A 21,699-nucleotide genomic window follows, 5' to 3' on the forward strand; every position below is an offset into this window, starting at 1 on the left:
TGAAGATAAATGAATCGTTGCCTGTAAAATATCCTTATCTTTGCAATAAGGCAAAGGTAAGGATACCTTTCATGCCATGATATTTTATTATTAGCTTTTTTTGTTTATTGAATCTGTGTGTGGGGGGGGGGCTAATAAAAGAAATTGATTGTTGAATATAACTATGTAAAGTAAGTTTCTATATAGAATAAAATTTGTTTTAAAAAATGCAGATACAAATCTAAATAATTATTTCCTTCATTACAGTGTATTGCAATGGGAAGATCCACATGATTCAGTAGTATACTGTCTTGCTTCAGACCATTATATTACTTTCCTTAGCGGTACATCAAGACATGGCTTGGTAAGACTTTGGGATAAAAGAACAACCAAATCAGTTCAGGTGTGCTCATTTATTTGAAATGACTATTAGATTTAGAATTCTAATTACTTGCAATAAATATATATATGTGTGTGTGTGTGTGTGTGTGTGTGTGTGTGTGTGTGTGTGTGTGTGTGTGTGTGTGTGAGATACATTTTTCATTGAGCTAATATACATTTTAATACAGAGATTCTATAAAAGAATGTTAGCATTTTAAATGCAAATATTTATTGAAGAAATTAGTGGATGATAGCTTGGAGCATAAATTGTTTTTCATCATCGTCAGATTCTTGATGTGTACCTTAAAGAAGCAAAAGTTTACATTATTACTAACCTCCCATTGACAGGTTTCCTCTGGATTAATTTGTGCTCTAGATTAAAATATAAGGTATGACAATGTTGCACTCCTGACAGATAAAAGACTAATTTCAAGAAAAATTATTGGTAGGAAGTTAATAATGTGAACTTTTCATATAACTCGGAATACTAGCATAACACCAAATATTCAGCTGTTACTCTATTACAGGGATGACCATAGCATAGCTTGCAAGTCGCATCATGCAGCTCTTCATGATCTATAGGAAAAAATAAACAAAAAGAGAAGAGCAGGCAATAAAAAAGAGGAACAAAATAAAAAAAAAAGAAGAGAGAGAGCAAAAACAAGATTAATAAAAATTACTACAATAAAAAAGTTTTATTGCAGTAATTTGCAATAAATTACTGCAATACTAATGCACTACTAACATCCTTATCCTGCAGTGCTTTATGCTATGGCACAGATTTAAGCTTCTATGATTAAGATTAAGGATCAATTAAGATATTAATCAATCTGCTTATTTTGCAACGCTGAAATTAATACATTTAGGCTCTTCTTTGATAATTATTCTTAAGCACTAACTGCTGTTTACTTATGACAAATACAGTTCTCTGAAACAGAACTGCTTTGGTATTGGATGAGGATTCTTGTCATTTTAAGATTTCTGCCTGAGCTCCGATGAGAACCAACAGTTCATAACAGCTCTCAGGTGGATGAAACCTCAATCATAATAACTAATAAAGATGTGAATATATGGACACTCGTGTCTTTTAAGTAGTGCAAGCCTTAGCAACTCCGATGTCAGAGATTATATTCTCATAAGCTCTCCTGTCAGTTTTTGAAACTTTTAAACTTTCTACATGTTTATCATATTTATTCATTTTTATTTTCATGTGATCGCATGATTAGGTGAAGTATTATTACATGTTTTTTAATTTTTCTTCATTCTTCAATTTGGCTGAAGTGCTGAATATTCATCCGAAGCATAATTAAATTTTAAAGATTGCAAATTAAATTTTATAAGCAAATGTTTTAAATAAAAAAAGTACACATTGAAAATTTTTATAACAAAATGGAGAATTCAGTATGCTTCAACCGAATATTCATTACTTCGACCAAATTTCAAACTGAATATTTGGTGCTTTGGGGCATCATTAGTATATTTGCATTAATTAATTTTCTTTCACTTTAAAAGTCAACGAGAGTCTTTCTTTCTTGCTTGCAATTGTAATTCTCTAGATCAAACTTTTCTATAGCTTTTATATTATGTTATAATATCTTTCTTTGGGATTGTTTGTGTATTTTTTGTTAAGTTTTTGATATGAAATTTTCTATATCTCTTCATTTGTGTCTGTTGTTAGGTCAGTATATCTGAAGAAATGTTGTCAGGTGTGGATTAGGCTCATTAATGCTTATGTTAATGCTATCTAATCTTGATAGATCTATAGTATACAAGAACTATTTTTGTTTTTAATTTTTACTTATAATATGTGCTACCTCATTTTACTAAAACTGTCTGTTCCAACAACAATATAAAGATATTTCCTTCTTGATTAGTTCAATTGCCTGTCCAGTGAGTTGCAGTTCAATCTTAAAAGAGTGATTTTATGTTCTTTCATTTATAATTGTATAGTATATCAGATTTTGTGGTAGCATCAGCTCTTGAATGTTTGATGTTCCTCTTGTGGTTGTTTTTCTCAAAGATACTTTATAAGTTGAAACTTGTTGCTTTTCTTGAGAGCAGCATCAGATTTATCATCATCATCATGTTTTACTTATTTCACAGGTTCCCCGTTCACAACACAATGGACATTTTCAACAATTCTACCTATTTTCATTGTCTTTGTCTTTTTATTGCTGACCTTCATACCATATCTATTACAACAGTTATTCAATTTAGTCAGAGAATCTTGCAGATTTGTAGTGGATTTATTTAGAAGTATAACATCATCCGCATAAAGCAAAGAGCTGACATTAACATCTCCAATTTTGATATCCTGTTTAATACCACTTTCCTTCATAATGTGATCCATATAGATAATGAATATCAGAGGGGATAATGTACATCCTTGTCTCACACCAGATTTAACATTAAACCATCTTCCTGTACTTCCTTCAATTCTAACTGCTGACTTACAACTCAAATAAAGACTAAGTACTGCTTGATATAATACCCCATTGACACCATATAACTGTAGCGTATTGAATAGTTTCTCTCTTTGGAACCTTGTCATATGCCTTTTCCAAATCAACAAAACTTAAATACAGATCTTTGTTATATTCCCATGATTTCTCCACTATTTGTCGTAAAGTGAAGATCTGATCCTGACAGCCTCTATTTGGCCTGAATCCTGCTTGTTCTTCACCAAGCTTTTCTTCCACAATTCTTCTCAACCGTTTCTCAAGTATACTTGCATATATCTTACCAGGAACACTCAATAGGGATATACCTCTGTAATTCTCACATTCAGTTTTATTTCCCTTTTAATATATATGGGTACTATGAGAGCTCTACTCCAATCATCTGGAATCCATCCCTCTGTCCAGGCATTCTGAACTATGCAGTGCAGTCACTGTAAGACTTTTATACCACCATACTTCAGCATTTCTGGTTGAATATCATCTACTCCTGCTGCCTTTCCACATTTCAAGCCTTTGATGGCTTTTTCTACTTCAAGTATGGATATGTATTCCTGACTGCATGCCTGGTCAGTGTGTTTTATCACTGTGCTGTCATCACTGCTTGTTTCATTTAGCAAATTTTCAAAGTAATTACTCCATACTTCAAGGATATATTTATCTCCTGTTTTCATGTAACCTTTATCATCTCTAACTCTTTTTACAGCACTCTTTCCTCCATTTTTAAACTTCTTCAACAACCTCCAGAATATCTTACCAACTTCTTGATATTTATTTTCTATGTTCTTGCCCAGGTCCTCCCATGACTTTTGTTTAGCTAGTTTTACACAGTGTTTAGCTTTCTTACATTTGTCTCTGTATTCTCTAAGAGCACAAGCCGACTTATTTGCCAGGAACTTTTGATATGCTTTCTTCTTTTCCTTCACTGCCTCTTTAACTTCCTGTATCCACCATGGAGTTCTAATTTTTCTATCCTTGCAGACAACTTCACCACATGCCTCTCTAGCTGAATCAATCGGGGTTTTCTTCAAGGCTTGCCACTGAATCTCCAAGGTTTGGTTCCTGTTCTCAAACGCTTTCAGTTTTCCTTCAATAATCTTAATGTATTTTAGTCTACAGTTCACATCTGAGAGCTGCTCAACTTTTATTCGCTTTAAAACTTTCCTACATGTCATTCTTTTCAATATGAAATTCAATTTTATTCTGCTCAAGACTAAATAGTGATCACTTCCAATTTCAAATCCTCTGTACACTCTGGTGTCCTGCACCAGGGAGAAAACATCACTATCAACAATAACATAGTCAATGAGACTTTTCTTATTCCTTGCCTCTTCTCTCCATGTGAATTTGTGCACATTTTTATGTTGGAATATGGTGTTAGTAATAACCAGTCCATGTCCTGAGCAGAAATCCAACAGATATTTGCCATTATTATTATCTTTGCTCTTTTCTCCAAATTTTCCCAAAACATTTTTGTATGTCTGACAATCACTTCCTACTCTGCTTTTTAGATCTCCAACAAGGACCAACTTTTCTTTTTTCATTGTGTCAGTATCTTTCTCTAGAGCCTCAAAAAATTCCTGCACTTCTACCTTAGTAGAACCTTCTGTGGGACCATAGGCACAAATAAGTCTCATTGTCCAGTTCCTCATTCTCATATTTGCCCACATTTACTCTACTTGACACTGCCTACCATTCAAGAAAATGAGCCTCGTATTTTGTGTTGAATACTGTGACTACTCCTTCTTTTCCTTGATTGTCATTGCCTGAATATAACATTTTGTATTTATTGCTCAGAAAGATCTCACCAGTTTTGGTCTTTTTTGTTTCAGTCACCCCTATTATGTCGATCTGGTACTTATCTAATTCCTCAGCTAGCTCCATTTCTTTGCCATTCAGGCTTCTTATTTTGATAGTACCCATCTTTAACTCTGGTGATGTTGAGTTGGGGTGTGTTTTCAGATTTGTTCCAGTAGTTGACTTTTCGCTGTTCACCCTGGTTCCCTGGCGAAAACAACGGGGGGGTCTTGTTTAACTGGGTGACGCTCCAGCCGGCATGAAATTTTGTCATGTTGTACCATCATTTTGTATTTTGGTTTAACCAATAGAAATACAATTTGGTCTACTAAATCCCAAATTGCCAGCCCATCCTTGTTCGTTCAGTATCCAGATAGATACCCAACAGAGTGCACCACGTGAAGGTAATGGTTGGACATTAGGTCATAAGCCCTGGTCGGTTCTCCGCATTTCTTTAAAGGCTATGTGGAGGTCTCCTCTCAGTTATACAGCTTTGACCCTTAAGCACCCCATCAAAAAAAATAAAAATAAAAATAAAAAAAAGTGATCAGAAGAAATAAGAAAAAGTATAGAAAGAAACAAGTTAACCAGTCTGCAGCTTACAGATGCATATTTTTTTGAGAGGCCCTATGCTCCCAATCAAGTGAAGCAGAATAATAACAATAATAAGAAGATATATGCAGGAAAGTTAGATCCAGATAAGGTACCTTGGGATTGTTGTATCCATGTTCATCATACATGAGTTGTCTTCTTTGCAACTAATGATGACTGATGATTGAACAAATAAGAAAGTTACTGTTGATGAATATCCTTAGCTCAGCAGTTTACAACAGATTAGTTTGATTAAAGCTTCAATAATGATTTCTGGTTTTTAGGTATGTTTCAACAAATGCACAAGCAACTATTAGTTTTTTTGTCCATCCAGTCAGTCTGCATATTATGTTAATCCTCCTACTCCAATACAAATCAAAATTTTTTAGTTCAGGTATTTACAAAACTTTGTTCGTCCATCTCATATTTAGAGTAGATCATCTTTATTAACATGATTTAAAATGAAATAGACGATAAATAAACTGTGTGCAGTATACAGTTCATGAACAGTTGTAGATTCATTTGCTGTGTTAATGCCACTATACAAGAATGCTATTGCTGAATGCAATTTTTCATGGTTGTCTTGGAGTTTCAATAAGATACTTTAGTAATATCCACCTGCTGTTGGATGGTTTGATTTTTATTGAGCAGTTTTCCTAATGAGATTTTTGGGGATGGCAATCCATCTAGGTGGATATATTTTTATAAATTTTTCATCATAGTTGGGCTGTTCACCATATATTGCACATAAAGAATATTCCATTTTATTCTTGATTAGAGAAATGATATCATAGTTCATATATTATTCTTTGTACTTCTTGGTTTCATGGTTTGTATTGTGTTGAGTAAATGTAAAGGACATTTTAAATTATCATATAAAATATAATAGATATGGTAGCAAAGCTGTATATAGTTGGATAGTCTTCTGTCTATATATATATATAATATATATATGTATAGTATATTTGTATATATAATATAGTTTTGTAATTCTTTCATAACAAATCACTTGTTATGAAATCACAAAACAAAAAACTTGATCAACTTGAATGCTAGTAAAACATAGCTCTGTATTACTTCCCACAAAAAGGCAAGGGTGAGAAGGTTAAATAAGGTAGGTGTGAAATGGATGAATAAAGAGATTAAGCATGTGATACAGTGAAAAAGGGCATTTATGGAGGCAGCATAAGAGAAGTGGAAATAACCATGAGGATTACAAAGAACAGGCAATGTGGGTTTGGTGAAGGTAGCTAAAGAGAGGTATGAACAGCAGTTAGTTAATGAAGCCAAAAAGAATCCTAAGGAGTTCTTTCAATATGTAGCTGGCAAAAAAAAAGAATGATTATGAAAGGATGACATTGATTGGAGAAAATGGTATAAAGACAGCTGTTGCGGAAGGTGTGGTGGAGATACTTAATGAGCAGTTCATAAAGGTCTTTCAATCTTGTGAATGTGACTTCATGGAGAGATTGAAAGCAGTTGTTGATGGGGAGGAGAAACTGACTGTAAGTGAGCAAGAGGTGTATGGGGAGTTTAACAAACTAGATGTTAATAAGGCTGTGGGACTTGATAATATATCACCATGTATTCTGAAGGAATGTGCCAGGGAGTTGACACTGGCCTTTGTTATACCCTGATAAGTTAAGAATGTTAAATTTCCACTTATCATGGTATAACGAGCAAAGAAGTAAAAACCCTGGAAAATAATTAAGTAAACATGCTTGTTTCTAAGTAGGTATCATTGTGAAATTTAGAAAAATATTGAATACATTAATTTAAGAAGAAAGAGATAATTAATCAGCTCAAAGAGGATTTTACAATTAAAAAAAAGGGCATTTAGATAAATATGTATAAAGCAAAGTTGCCAGAGATAAAGTGTAAATTAAAAGAGTTATGGTTTTGTGTTGATATTAAATTCAATGTAAGAATAACTTGTAAAAGAAAAATAAAAATGAGCTCGAAGTTCGGGGGGGGGGGAGCAGTCTGTTGCCCCAAGCGGTTGCGTGCTTGGTGCGTGGGGTAAACAAGCAGGAGAGAATGGACGTTGTGAGGTCATGTGAAAAGAAATTGAGGTGCTGGATGAACAGCGAAGTTTTGTTTATTTCCGATAGGGTGAACATATAAAAGGATTAGGAACCCCCCGACGAACGCTTTGGGTTTTTTTCATCGTGTGGAGTTCTCAGATTTCCTCAAGTAGTGAAGGTTTAACTTGGTACTGGTTCAGGGATGGCCAAATGATACCTCTAGACTAGGATGATGTTACCGCGGGTAACCCTCTCCTAGATTCCCAGAAAGTAACGGCAGACCATGCCATTAAAAGGTCAGCAGAAGCATGCGCCCGATATCTAGGCTGGTAATTACTATGAAGAAGTTAATCTGGGGGTAGATTGAGGGAAACAAAGAATTGTCCTAATGAAACAGAAGATAGACTGAAACAGATGCAGAAAATTAGAGATACTACCGAGTGGAGATAAGTAAAGTTTGTTATTTATATGAATGTATTCTGAGTGTGTGATGATGTGATTCCTTTGTTAGTGAAGGATTTAGATACAATTATAGGTCAGGACTATAGCACATGTGTTTTATAGGAAGTCATGAGTGAATAGTAACTAAGTGAATCTGAATAATTGTATGTTGAAGAATGCTTAAGGTTACCAGTTGTTAGTGTGGAAATTAATTAATGGGATTTAGTAGCAATTTAGATGTTAAAGAATTATTAACTCGTGTGTGAATTATCTGAAGAAAATTGTGTTTTATGAGAAGTCATTAGTGAATAGTAATTAAGTGAATCTGAATATTTGTGTGTTGAAGAATGCTTAAAGTTACCAGTTGTTAGTATAGAAATTAATTAATGGAATTCAGTAGTGATCTAGATGTTAAAGAATTATTAGCTTGTGTGTGAATTACTTGAGGAAAATTATGTTCAGAGATCATACCTGATGAAGTTTAGCTATTTAATTGATTTAGATTAGAATGTGTCTATTTAGAGTGATGATTGTTCATGTATGTAAACTGTAATTTTAGAAGCTAATAAATCTTGCTTGAAATTAACTAAACATGAGTCTGTGTATAAAATTCGATGCACCGCTTGTGAAACTTATTACCGATCTGCGTGGGAATTTAATTGAGTAAGGTTAAGGCTACGATTGCAACCCTAGGTCACATGAGTATATCTTCTAACTTATTTCTTGATTGAGTTATTATCTTTAATGTAATAATTCCAAGTGGCATAGTCTAAAAATACAAATTTCTTGGGATTTTAAGAGAAGTAACGTTTGAGGACTCTCTCACATTGAATTTTGGCTCTACCCTGAGGCTGTTTCTTTGTGTGATAGAGATACTATGTGACCCATGTAGAAGAGACATCACTTTAAACGACTTGATATAGAGATATAAGAATTTATAAGAAAGGGGGCACAACACCTTGACATATTTTTTTAATATGAGTTTTGCGCTGAGTCAAGTTCCTAAGGAGGGCAAGATTGTGCCACTTCATAAAGGAGGTGATAGAACTCAAGCATCAAACTATAGGCCTATCTGTGTGTCAGGTGTTGTGATTAAGTTGTTGGAGAAGCTTGTGAGAACTAGGAGCCAGAATTAGGTTGACAACAATGATATTATCTTTGATGGACAGCATGGATTTTCTAAAGGGAGGTCGTGTGTTAGTAATCTACTTACTTATCACAATAAAGCGACTGCTTCCTTGGACAGAGGAGAAGGATACACAGTAATATACTTAGATTTCCAAAGTCTTTTGATAGATTACCATATGATAAGTTGATAGTCAAGCTAGAGTGGATGGGGTTGGATATTAGATTAGTGCATTGGATTGGAGACTGGATATCTCATAGTTATCCTATCACTCCCCCATACACAACTTGTGAGTTATCAACAAGTTGTGTATGGGGGAGTGATATCCAGGAAAAGGACAGTCACTAGTGGTGTGCCTCAAAGGTCTGTTTTAGAGCCATTACTGTTTAACTTGTATATTAATGATATTGGTGAAGATTTGGATGGAGATATTCAGTTGTTTGCAGATGACGTAAAGTTGGGATGAACCATGAAGAGTAGAGAAGATGTTATGGCCTTACAAGAAGACATGAATAAATTGAGTGATTGGACATGGGAATGGGGATGTGAGTTCAATGTTGCAAAATGTAAGGCTTTAAATGGAAAACAAAGATGGGAAGCAGAATTTATGCTTGGTGATAATATATTGTTGGAGGTGGAGGAAATAAGAGATCTTGGGGTGATAGTGGTGGATAAGGATCTGAAATTTAGGGAACACATAGCCAAAATTGTGAAGACAACACAAAGCTTCTGGGAATGATGCGGAGGACACTGACTTGTAGAAGTAGGGAGATTCACTACTAGTTTCATTGTATAAGGCTTTGATTAGGCCACACATGGACTATTGTGCCCAGATTTGGTCACCTGGTTTTCAAAGGACGAGGAGATGTTAGAAAGATTCCAGAGGCGACTGACTAAGGTAGTTTCTAACCTCTGGAATGTTGAGCGTGAGGAAAGATTAAGAAGATGTAATTTGCAGAGTCTGGTGGACAGGAGGAAGAGGGGAGATATGATAGAGACCTACAAGTTAGTAAACGATTGTTATAGGATCAATGCTGGAGAGATTTCTACAGAAAATAGTGGGAGATCAAGGGAGAACCAGAGGTCATTTCCTGGAAACTGTATAGAGAGGGTGTAAGTAGGGAAGTGAGAAGCAGGTTTTTTTTTTCATGCAGAGTTGTGAATGATTGGAATGCCTTGCCTCAGAATGTGGTGTCTGCAGAGAATTTGAGTGTATTTAAAGCAAGGTATGATGAGCTGTGTGTATGATAAAAGAACCTCCCAGATGAGTCTTTGACTCTGAGGGGTCTTGTGTAATAATAATAAATCACAGAGCATCTTAATCCATTAAGAACTTGGTTATAGATGAGTTTCATGGCATAGTGTAGAACTTACTCTATTTACTGGAGGTACCATGTTTGATCTGTAGATAGCAGAAGTGAATTATGTAAATCTTAGCCCACATACTAAATGAAATGTAGGGTGACAGTATTTTGTTACATTAAAGCAGGGGTGGCCAACCTTTTATAGTTCATGCGTCATTTTTTTCATTTTTTAGTTAAGATGCACCATACAAACTTATACCACTTTTCAGCCCTTGTAAAATATGGTAATATGGATATATTTAACAGTTATGCTGAAAGTTTATTTTTCACTTGGTTAGAGTATAATAAAATTAGTTTAATCCTTTATCCAAGTGTGAGCAAACAAAGTTTGCGCCTGAAAGTATCTTCAAGACTGGGGTAAGGTGGTACAACACCAGGGAAACTCGTTGCAAAGGTGGAGCAAGCTACCAACACTCCTATCTCAGTATCTCCTATAATGCAAAACACATCTCCTTGCGGATATGTCTAATGTTATGCATTAAGGGAAGGGTCACTACCCAGACTAGTTTCGACCTTTATTGAGGTTTCTTCAGTGGGAGCCAGGCCCAAGTGGAGATACCATGCAGAAGCATTAGCAGGTCATCTCCACCTATAGGAGTTGCCAAATGGTGTGCCACCCTTTTTTTTTAATAAATTACTCTGGATTTAGAGAAAGATGTTGAAAGTTTATTTTTCACTTGGTTAGAGTATAGTGGAGATGACCTGCTAATGCTTCTGCCTGGTATCTCCACTTGGGCCTGGCTCCCGCTGAAGAAACCTCAATAAAGGTCGAAACTAGTCTGGGTAGTGGCCCTTCCCTTAATGCATAACATTAGACTTATCCGTAAGGAGATGTGTTTTGCATTATAGGAGATACTGAGATAGGAGTGTTGGTAGCTTGCTCCACCTTTGCAATGAGTTGTCCTGGTGTTGTACCACCTTACCCCAGTCTTGAAGATACTTTCAGGCGCAAACTTTGTTTGCTCACACTTGGATAAAGGATTAAACTAATTTTATTAACAGTTATGCATAAAATGATTTATTATATATATGGTAATATAGACTTTTAGCAGTTTTAAATAAAAGGATTTCATATAAAGACAAGATAAATATTAATTATTTTATTGAGACTTTTGAAATTGCTTTGTTTTTGCTAAGCTTGTAATGTTTGGAGTTAAATCAGTTACAGAAAGCATCAAACAGTTTTTCAAATTTGAATCAGTCAGTCACGACCGTAGTTTGTTCTTAATCATTTTCATTGATGAAAATGCTTGTTCGCATCTGTATGTAGTTCCAAAATGACAGATATAACTCTGAGCAAATTTTTTCAGTTCTGGAAAATGTTCACAGGACAACGATCGCCAGAAATTAATTATATCAGAAGCATCTGGGAGTGATGGACGTTCATTAAATTTAGTTTTCAATAAAGAATTGGTTTTGAGATCAATAAGTTCCATTTGTATGTTACTAGGCATCGTCAAGATTTTCTGTTCACGAAAAGGGATTTATAAATGCAAGTATGCAGTCTTCTTTTTCGGCAAAATCGCTAAAACGACTGCTAAAGGACTCTTGCAATAATCTGAGTTTCTCAGTATATTCTGTAAAGTTGCCATTATCTTCAACAGATTCACTATGTTATTTTAAATGTGGAAATTGACTTAAATCCCCGTTTTCTAACTGGGAGATGAACACTTTTAATTTCATTTTGAATGCACTGATGTCATTTACTAAGCTAGGAAACAATTTGTTCTTGCCCTCAGTTTCAAATTTAGATCATTGAGGTGACTGGTAATATCAACTAAAAATGCTAAATCAAATAGCCATTTCTCATCACACAACAGGGCTTTTTCCTCATGCAGCTCATCCTTCTCTTCCAGAAAATTACGAACACTTTCTTTCAGCTTCCAAAATCTACTGAGAACTTGTCCTTTAGAAAGCCAGCACATCTCACAATGAAGGATGAGATCACCATATTCCACATCTAGAAGTTCACAATATTCTCTGAATTCTCTTCTGTTTAATCCTCTTGCTCTAATTTTATTCACACACTTTACAACTGGTATCATAACATGCTTCAAGTTTAGAGTTTTTCCACACAGAGATTCTTCATGTATAATACAGTGATACTTTAGTAGAGAATGACTTAAAAACCTTTCAAGTAAAGTTACAGTCCCAGAAACTCTATCTACCATTGACGGTGCTCCATCAGTGCAAATACTGATGAGCTTACTAGAATCTAGTTGTTGATTTTCTAGACATGACTTTTCTTTGTCAAATATGTCTGACCCTCTGGATTTTCCATGAAGTGACTCAAGACCAATAAGTTCTTCAAAGATGTTAAAATTACCATCAATTCCTCTTATAAAAATGCTTAATTGGACTACATCACATATGTCAGCAGATTCCTCCAAGGCTAAAGAAAAGAAAGAACAAGCATGAACATGGTCTTTCAATTGCTCAGTAACATCATGGGAAAGTTCTTCGATACGTCTTGTAATTGTTTGCCTGGACAGAGCAGTTTGGTTTACTTTTCTTTCAACATTCTTATCACCAAGACATTTTGCAAATTTTTTGAGATGCTTAACAACTTCCTCTCCATCAGAGAAAGGCTTGTGTTTTTTAGCCAACACAAAGGCAATTTCATAAGACACCTCCAGCATTGCCACACTTTCACAACTTTGTTTCACAAATATATTTTGTCTCTTTTTTATTTCTTCCTTTTTCTTAACCACATATTTTTTCCGCAACTCAGACTCAGGAACTAACTTCAGTTTTCTTCTAATTCAGCTTGATGTTTTCTATAGTGTCTGTTAAGATCATGTCTTCTATTATCTGAGAGAATGCGTTCACAAACAATGTACAACGGTTTTCCTGAAGGACCCGCAATGAATAAGAACTTATTTGGCCAGAGTTCATTAAACTGGCACTTGCTATCACCTTCTGCTTTTCTTCTGCTCATTTTCTTTTGCAAAGTAATGGGTAACTGACTGTAAAAAAATATTTCAAAAAGTAAAGCTTATTATTAAATAATTTATTTAAATTATTTTATTGTTTTAAACATTATGGACATTCAAAAACAGTTCTACAAGTTTAAGATAAGATTCTGGTTTTCATGAAAGCCTAATACAGTTCTGTAAGTTTAAAAATCACATATATATTTTTTTTTTCATAGAGAGTGTTCGTCTCTCTCTCGTAATCTATTATGTCCGATGAAATACGAGATCGCTTCCTGCCATAAAACATTCGATCAGTTGGCAATCACACACACAACCCAAACATCCTCATTACGAAAGCTTTGCTGATGATCAGTTAAATTTTAGGAATAAACCTACTATAAGTAAATAAAAAGGAAAGATATTGTATAAAAAAAAACATAAAAACACACACATACAAATACACCGAATAATTGCAGTTTTCAGTAATCAGCAAATTAGGGGAGCAGGCAAGAACTTGACATATGCGTTCAAAATGAAAACATTTATTTTTAAACTTAAAGAACTGTTAATAAAAACACATACGTTTGAAAACACGGAATTGTTCACTCACATCGAATCAGAAGTTCATTGAACGTTATGACACAAGAGCCAGCTGTAAACTGATTGAGTAACTGGTGACACGTCAGCATTTGCCGGTGCCTGTTGCTTCAAGATCAAACAAGTATAATAAGTGCACACTCTAGAATTCAGTGGTAGGTTAATTGTGTGTTTATACATATATATATAAAACGTATACAAAAATTTTTTTAATTTTTCTCTGGGGTTCAGTGTGCCACTTCTAATCATGCAATGCGCCACTTTTGGCGCATGCACCATAGGTTAGCCACCCCTGCATTAAAGTGTCCATTGCTGAAAGTTTTTTTCACTTGGTTAACCTATAAATTAAAGATGCCAAGAAATTATATTGGTTTAATCGTTTGTCCAAGCATATGAAACTAGACTTTATGTGAAATATCTTCACAGCTGAGCTACTTGTATATAGAGGCCAATGCCTTCACATCAATTGCCTTTGTATCCCATAATGCAAAGCACACATTCTTTAGGGTGTATATAATGCTATGCATTATGGGAAAGGCCACTACCCAGACTGGTTTTGACCTTTATTGCGATCTCGTCAGTGGGAGCCAACCCAGAAGGGATACCGAGGTTGAAGTAATTTAGAAGTCATATAGTTTAACCAAGTGAAAAAACTTTCAACATCTATCTCTTATCCAGAGTAATTTAATAATAAAGTGATACACCTTTTCACTACTAGTATATGGGAAATATATGACTTCTGCATTACTTCAACCTTGGTTTCTCTTCTGGGTCTTGCTCCCACTGATCAGACCTTAATAAAAGTCAAAACCAGTTTGGGTAGTGGCCCTTTCTATAATGCATAGCATTATACACACCCTAAAAAATCTGTGCTTTGCATTCTAGGATACTGAAGCAACTGATGGGAAGTCATTGGCCTCTATATACAATTCGCCCAGTCTTGAAGATGCTTCATGCACAAACTTTGTTTGCTTATGCTTGGACAAGGAATGGAACCAAGAATATAATTTCTTGGCATATTTAATTTATTGCATTGATTGTTCTTTGTCCATCACTTTGAGATGTATATAACCTTGCTTGCTCCATTTTTGAATATGTAAATCTGCTCTTGTACACCTTGCTGTGGGGGAAGGGGGGGGAACAGTCACCACATGCCATCAGTTTGAATTTCTTTACTTGCTACACCTTTATCCCACAAAAATAATTACAGTGCTGCTCCTCATCTTATCTTGTAATCAGTTCTATGATCTTATTCATTCTATTAACCTGCTATAGTCATTGATTATTCCAGATTAAATATCTCAAAATCATGTAATTTCATGTGTATAATTGTACATTTATTCGCCATCCAGACTAATTAAAAAATAAGTAAATGAAGTAAATAAAACATTTTTAGCTTGTATTTTCTGACTTGCCATTTTATTATTTATAGTTGAAGATATACATACATAAAGTTATGTTAATAACTAGATGAATAGTATTAATTTATATTGGGTATATGTAAATATACCCAATATAAATTAATTTCCAAATTTCCTTAAGAAATTGACTAGAGAGAGAATTTTTTCCTTACAAGCTTGGATACTAATGAAGATGTGATTTCTTGATTTTTAAAATTACTTGCAACAAAAAATCACAATTGAGAGACTTACTTTGCACTGAATTTTTGCTCTTCTGCATTCATGTTGTGAATTCGAGACATATACAGAAAAGAATTGTTTGTTATTACACTTAGTGACACTTTGATGTAGCATTTTTTACTATATGTCACTTGGTTGGGAAAGAGATCTGAGTTCATATCCCATTTGTGATGATAGGACTTTTGTAAACAAAATTTTAATCCACATAGGTCTTGAGCTACTTGATCTCTGACTTGGGCAGAGAATTTTTCTTTCCTGAAAACAGTTTTGCCTTCCAAGAAAAGGCAGACAGCACATTGTGAATACCAGAGAATATAAGAATACACTCATTAATGCACATGCTAATGAAGGAAAATTAAACCATAAAGGAATAAAGTAAGATGCTGAAATACTATCCATCGCAAAGTTCTAACTTTGAGAATTTAAACAATTTAAAATTGGAACATATTAAAAAATCTAGTAAAATAATTTTAATTGTTCTCTCTTTCACTTAAATGCCAAGCATTTATAAATTTCATTCCCATCCATGGAAGGTTGTAGAACCAGTATTACTTTAATACATACAAGCATATTGCTGGTCCTCAAGTTATAATTGGAAACCTTAGAATTAAATGAATAATTTCTAATGCTATCTATATATAGAGATATATTATTTTTTTTTAATATTTTTTATTTTGTAGATGTATTATGTTGGCCATGATAACAGCCCAGTGTATTCAGTTACGTTTGACCCATGCCACATGTATGTTGCCCTGGACCGTTCTGTGACTTTACTTTCATTCTCCGGTTATTATTCTATGCAGAACTGGAGATCAGTATATGATGGCTTTAAGTTGTGGTTACTTGAAAACTAGTCACTGTTTATAGAATACAGAATTTTATATGTTTAGTAACAATAAAATCTAAAGAAAAATCTAAAAAAAGAATTTCATTTTGTGTTGAATGTGTTTAAGAATATTTGCACATCACATAAAAAGTTTACTTTAAAGTGCAAATATATCCTTTTAATGAACTGAACATGTTTCATTTAATTGCCATGAATGTAACTAATGTTGCAGTTGTCTAATAACATTACACAGTTATTAAAATGTATTGCACTTCCAACCGTATTAACTGTTCTGAAAGCAGTTATATGGGTAAGAGTGAAGAAATAGTCTTTATTTCTAGAATTTTGCATGTTATTTATCATGTTTCTTAAAGATGAATTTGTTTTTTTTTTTATTATATGAATCTCAAGATTTGACTATAAATGGAATAACTTGCAATAGATGAATTGTTATAATTTGTTGTAATGGTGTAAAAAATTGCACTGATTGCTATTTTACAGTTATTAGTGCCTGTTTTATTATTGTTATTCTTGTTGTGTAAAGAAAAAAAATTTTTAATTCTCAGTTTTTATGTCATTGAAATAAAACTAAATGAATTATTTCATCCCAGTTTTTTCTTTTTCTTCTATTCTCAGATTGCAGTGTTGCAATTTTTATGGAAACTTGCACATACATGCCAAATAGTAATTTTACATTTTTAAGTATTCTCTACAGTTTTGGCATTTGTTAAAAACTTTTAGGGGAGAGAAGGAAAGAAATCCTTTGTACATAGTTCTCAGTATTGAGACCATAAGTTTTGTAAGTCATCAGACTTAACATCATCAGGGGTATTAGCAAAAGTTGTACAGAAAAGATACTAGAAACAATTCATACATATAAATAAATAATCAGAATAAAAATGTTAAATTAATCACTGTATACATGTTGGAACAATGCTAGTTTCTGCTGTCATGTTTTATAGCATCACACATATAGTATCCTAGGTCTGCAGCAGTTAGATTTTTAATGAAAGCAGACCAAACTTGGTGTAGGATTAAGCCTTCTTTTGTTACTTTGTGTGGGGATCTGCAGCAGCATAGAGAAATGGGTTGATAACAGCAGTATTCTCTGTGGTTATCAGCATGGGTTTATTAAAGGGAGATCATATTTCACTAACTTACTTATGTACTATAACAAGGTGACACCTTGGACAGGGGAGATGCATATACAGTGGTGTACTTAGATTTTGCAAAGGCTTTTGATAGACTGCCACACGATAAGCTCTTAAATAAATCGAATCAGTTGGGATTGGATAACAGACTTCTGAGTTAGATCAGTGACTGGCTTTCGAATAGGTATCAGATGTATATGGGGGTGTGGAATCCTGAAAGAGAAAGGTCACTAGTGATGTGCTGCAGGGGTCAACTTTGGGACCATTGTTGTTCAATTTGTATGTTAATGATATTGGGATGAGTTTAACTAGTGATATGCAGATGATGCAAAACTGGGGAGAGTAAATGCAGAGTCAAGCGGGTGTTATGGCCTTACAAGAGGACTTGAATAGATTGCATGAATGGGCAGGTAAGTGGAACTGTCAATTCAGTGTTGCAAAGTGTAAACTTTAGAGATTTGGCAAGCAATGATGGAATGCAAAATATACCCTTTTGGGGAAACTTTAACAGAAGTAGAGGAGATGAGAGATCTAGAAGTGATGGTGGACAAGGATCTGGAATTCAGGGGCAACATTGCACAAATTGTGAAGACATTGCATCAAATAATGGCAATGATGTGGAGGACACTGACATGCAGAAATAGAGAGGTTGTGATGCCATTGTATAAGGCCTCAGTGGATTGTTGTGCACAGATTTGGTCACTGTGTTTTCATAGTGACCAGGATATGTTGAAAAGGATCCAGAATAGATTCACAAAAGTGGTCAGTGATCTTTAGAATGTGGAATACAAGGACAGATTGAGAGAATGTAAGTTGCAGAGCCTCGTGAAGAGGGAGAGGGAGATATGATTGAGACATGTAAGCTAGTCAGGGGTTGTTATCAGGTTGACATAGAGGAGATTTTTCATAGAATGGGAGGGAGGGAGGGGGGTGGATAGAACAATAGTCCATTGTTGAAAACTGTATAAGGAGGGTGTGAGCTGAGGAATGAGGAGAAGGTTCTTTCCATGGAGAGTTGTTGATAAGTCGAATGCATTGCTTGAATGTGTTGTGAATGTGGACACGTTGAATCAGTTTAAAGCACGGTTGGATGAGCATTGTGTTCAATAGCATGTATCTCCCACGATGAGTCTCTGACTCCATGAAGGTCAGATGTTAATAATAATAATAATCATTATATAAACCAATGTGGTTTCTGTTTTTACCATCTTGGTTTTCCAGGTATATAGTTCTCTTTGATTCTTGAAAGGTAGCTGCTGTTATCAAATCATGATTAAAAAACTTAACCTTACATGTCTTGTTATTCATACCAACAAATCCAAAATTATTACCAGTTAGTGGAAGGCACTCCTCTTCCCGTTGATCCAACCTTTGTATTTAAGATTTTTTAATAATGAGAATATCATGTCTTTATTTTTTGCAACCTTTTGCACCTCTTCATCACATTGTGTTAGGAGAAAATACACCTGGAGGATAGCAATGTCAAAGGGTTTTCCTTCAAGTTTGATTTGTACGATTCTGTCACTTACATGCAAATAACCAAGAAAGCTTTTGAAATTTCCTTTTATCATCACGATCTAAAGAGTTCTATTTGACATCTATTCCATTAAATTGTCAAATTTACTGTCCTGATGGCATTGATAGATCATCTTCATAATCCGTGTTGGAGTTCATCCGACGTTTCTCATTTTTGGCATCTTCTTCCCTGCAGTTATATACAGCAGAGACATTGCTCGCAGACAAGTTCTTCTACATGACTAAAGCTTTTCAACCTAAAATCATTGATGAGCAGGAAAAAGATAAGATGACGAGGCTCTAATCTTTTCCATCTAGTAGTATTACAGCCATTATAATAATTCTGAATCTGCCTGTATGTTTCTAGAAATGAGTCTCTTTCTGACATAATTTGAAAAGCAATTGGCTCTCTAAGCTAAAGACAACCCACAAGAATTCTGTCGATATGGTGCAAGTAAAAGAAATAATGAATATGAAAGAATAACTCTTCTGAATGGAGATGGTGACAGATGCAGACGAGGTTGTTCAACTGAGTGCCCATTTTGCTAAAAGCTACCAAACTGGTGTATGCAACATTGAGTTCAGTGCTACCTCTTCACTGAATAAAGAAACTCAGCTGTACGAAGAGAAGGTTTCAGAGCTGTTTCACAAACTGAATAAGAATTCAGCAATAGGAACTGATGGGATATCAGCACGGGTTCTACAATAGCATTCAGCTGAACTTTATTCCTTTGACCAGGCTATATAATTTGAGTCTCAGAACAGGGAAGTTTCTGCTGGGATGGAAAAAATGTATGGTATTCCCATTGCACAAAGGTGATGCAAAGACCGATGTATCCAACTATTAGCCAATCAGCACTTCAGGACTGGTAGTGAAGATTTTGGAAAAATTGATTAGGGCTTGCATTTAGAAATGGGTTGACAATGAATCTCTACTTTGCAATAAACATGAATTTTCTAAGGGAAGATCATGTTTTAGCAATTTGCTCAAACAATTTGCTCACATTCTATAACAATGCTACCATTGAATCCATGTGTTGAGGCTTAATTGCTGTGAGGACATCATGTTGGAGGTTTAATGGATTGTATACAGCGCTCGGAAAGGATTAAAACAGAATTTAGTACTGTCTCAGTCACTGAGACATCTCTAGGGATTACAAAAAAACTAATGTAACATATACACAAATACCACACAACACTAAGCCAACACATAGGTGACACTAAAGTCCTAATCTAAACCAAAACCAAATTTAAATAAATACGGTTGCATTAAGCTTTCTAAGATTTGGGAAACACTTATCATCAGAGATCCCACCGTACATTCCAGGCCACCACCAACTGCCCATAGAGGGCACTCCACCTAGATAGGACTTTAGTGTCACCCATGTGGTTTGCTTAGTACTTTGTGGTATTTGTGTATATGTTACATTAGTTTTTTTGTAATCCCTGAAGATGTCTCAGTGACAGATGAAATATAGGCAGTATTAAATTCTGTTTTAATCCTTTCTGAGTGCTGTATACAATCCATTAAACCTCCAACATGAGGTTACCATTGAATCTGACAAATGGAATGGATACACCATGGTACTTCTGGATTTTGATAAGGCTTTTGACAGAATACAGCATGGTAGACTGTTTCATAAATTGGAAAATATGGGTTAGGATTATAAAATATTAGTGTAGATAAGACGATGGCTGACTGACAAATATCAAAAAGTGGCATATGGGGATGTGAGATTTATATGTATGTATTAGACATAGTCTTAGCACTACCCTTGTGTAATAGAATTATCATATGTTCTTTCCACTACTGTGGAAACTTCGTCTTTAGAATGTGGAATCTTCGTCTTTAGAATTTGAGTATCAGCAGTTTCCACAGTAGTGGAAACTGCTGATACTCAAATTATACTCGTAAATCAAAGGAACAGCTAGTACTGCTGAAAACTTTTGGCATCAGTGCTGATATCACAGCAGCCCATATTACTGCATTTATATTGAATTTGTTGCACAAACTGAATTAACATTCAGTTTATTGATTATTATTAAGAGAGATCCCAGGGAGTCAGGGACTCATCAAGTGAGGCTACATACTACACTCACCAGCTATCATACTTATTCTTGAATTCCTTCACACTGCTTGCACTCACAACATCCAATGGCAATCCATTCCAATCACGTACCATCCCATGAGAGAAAAATCTAGCCATTACCCCCTTAGCAGCATTCATTCTCGGGTTCCAAGCATGTCCTCTTGTCCTTTCCCATCCCTCCATAAATTGAAAAATTCCATCAATTGACATCCTGTATTAGCCTTTCAGAAGTTTGTAAGTCTCAATCATATCACCGCTCTTGCTCCTGTTTGCTAGTGTCTGCAGTCTATAAATTTCCAATCTGTCTTCATAATCAGTATTCCACAATCATGATATCATTTTTAACACTTGTTTGCACTCTCTCTCTCTCCAGTATATCAGAATCACAACGGAAACCAGGAGACCAGACCTGTGCACAACAATCCACATGAGGTCTTATTAAGGCCTTGTAAAGAGGCAAAATGACATCCTTATCTTTACATGTGAAAGTTCATTTCAAGATTGCAATTATCTTTTGAGTTGTATTTGCAAACTTTGCTGTATGGCCCTGAATTTCAACTTCCTATCTACTAACACTCCAAGATCCCTAGCCTCATCAGTTTCTTCAAGCATAATCCCACCAATATAATACATTGGATATCTAATCACCGGCTCTACCGACAGTGCAATACACGCATTTGCACAGGGAGGCAAAATTGGCCTAAACTATATGAAAAATGAATAATAAGAAAGTCGTTTATTCCTTCTCTGGTGAAACCAGACTTCAGGATGTCGTTAGTTAAATTTTTACATAATAAAACTTCATT

General features: G+C 34.8%; 1 protein-coding gene across 2 annotated transcripts in view; it reads left to right on the top strand.

The window, feature by feature from the left end:
• Positions 1-16,742, top strand: part of LOC150092336 (F-box/WD repeat-containing protein 4-like) — a 122,439-nt gene extending 105,697 nt beyond the window's left edge. For both annotated transcript variants that reach the window (XM_090415059.1, XM_090415058.1), the window contains 2 exons: positions 247-382; positions 15,992-16,742. In XM_090415059.1, coding sequence (XP_090271185.1) covers positions 247-382; positions 15,992-16,165 — 310 coding nt within the window. In that variant the 3' untranslated portion in view covers positions 16,166-16,742. The remainder of the gene's footprint in view (positions 1-246; positions 383-15,991) is intronic.
• The last annotated feature ends 4,957 nt before the right edge of the window (positions 16,743-21,699 follow it).

The sequence above is a fragment of the Typopeltis vanoorti genome, chromosome 26 (genome assembly GCF_054136105.1).
Source record: "Typopeltis vanoorti isolate ZY-2024b chromosome 26, IOZ_Tvanoo_1.0, whole genome shotgun sequence".
NCBI classification, from domain to species: domain Eukaryota; kingdom Metazoa; phylum Arthropoda; class Arachnida; order Uropygi; family Thelyphonidae; genus Typopeltis; species Typopeltis vanoorti.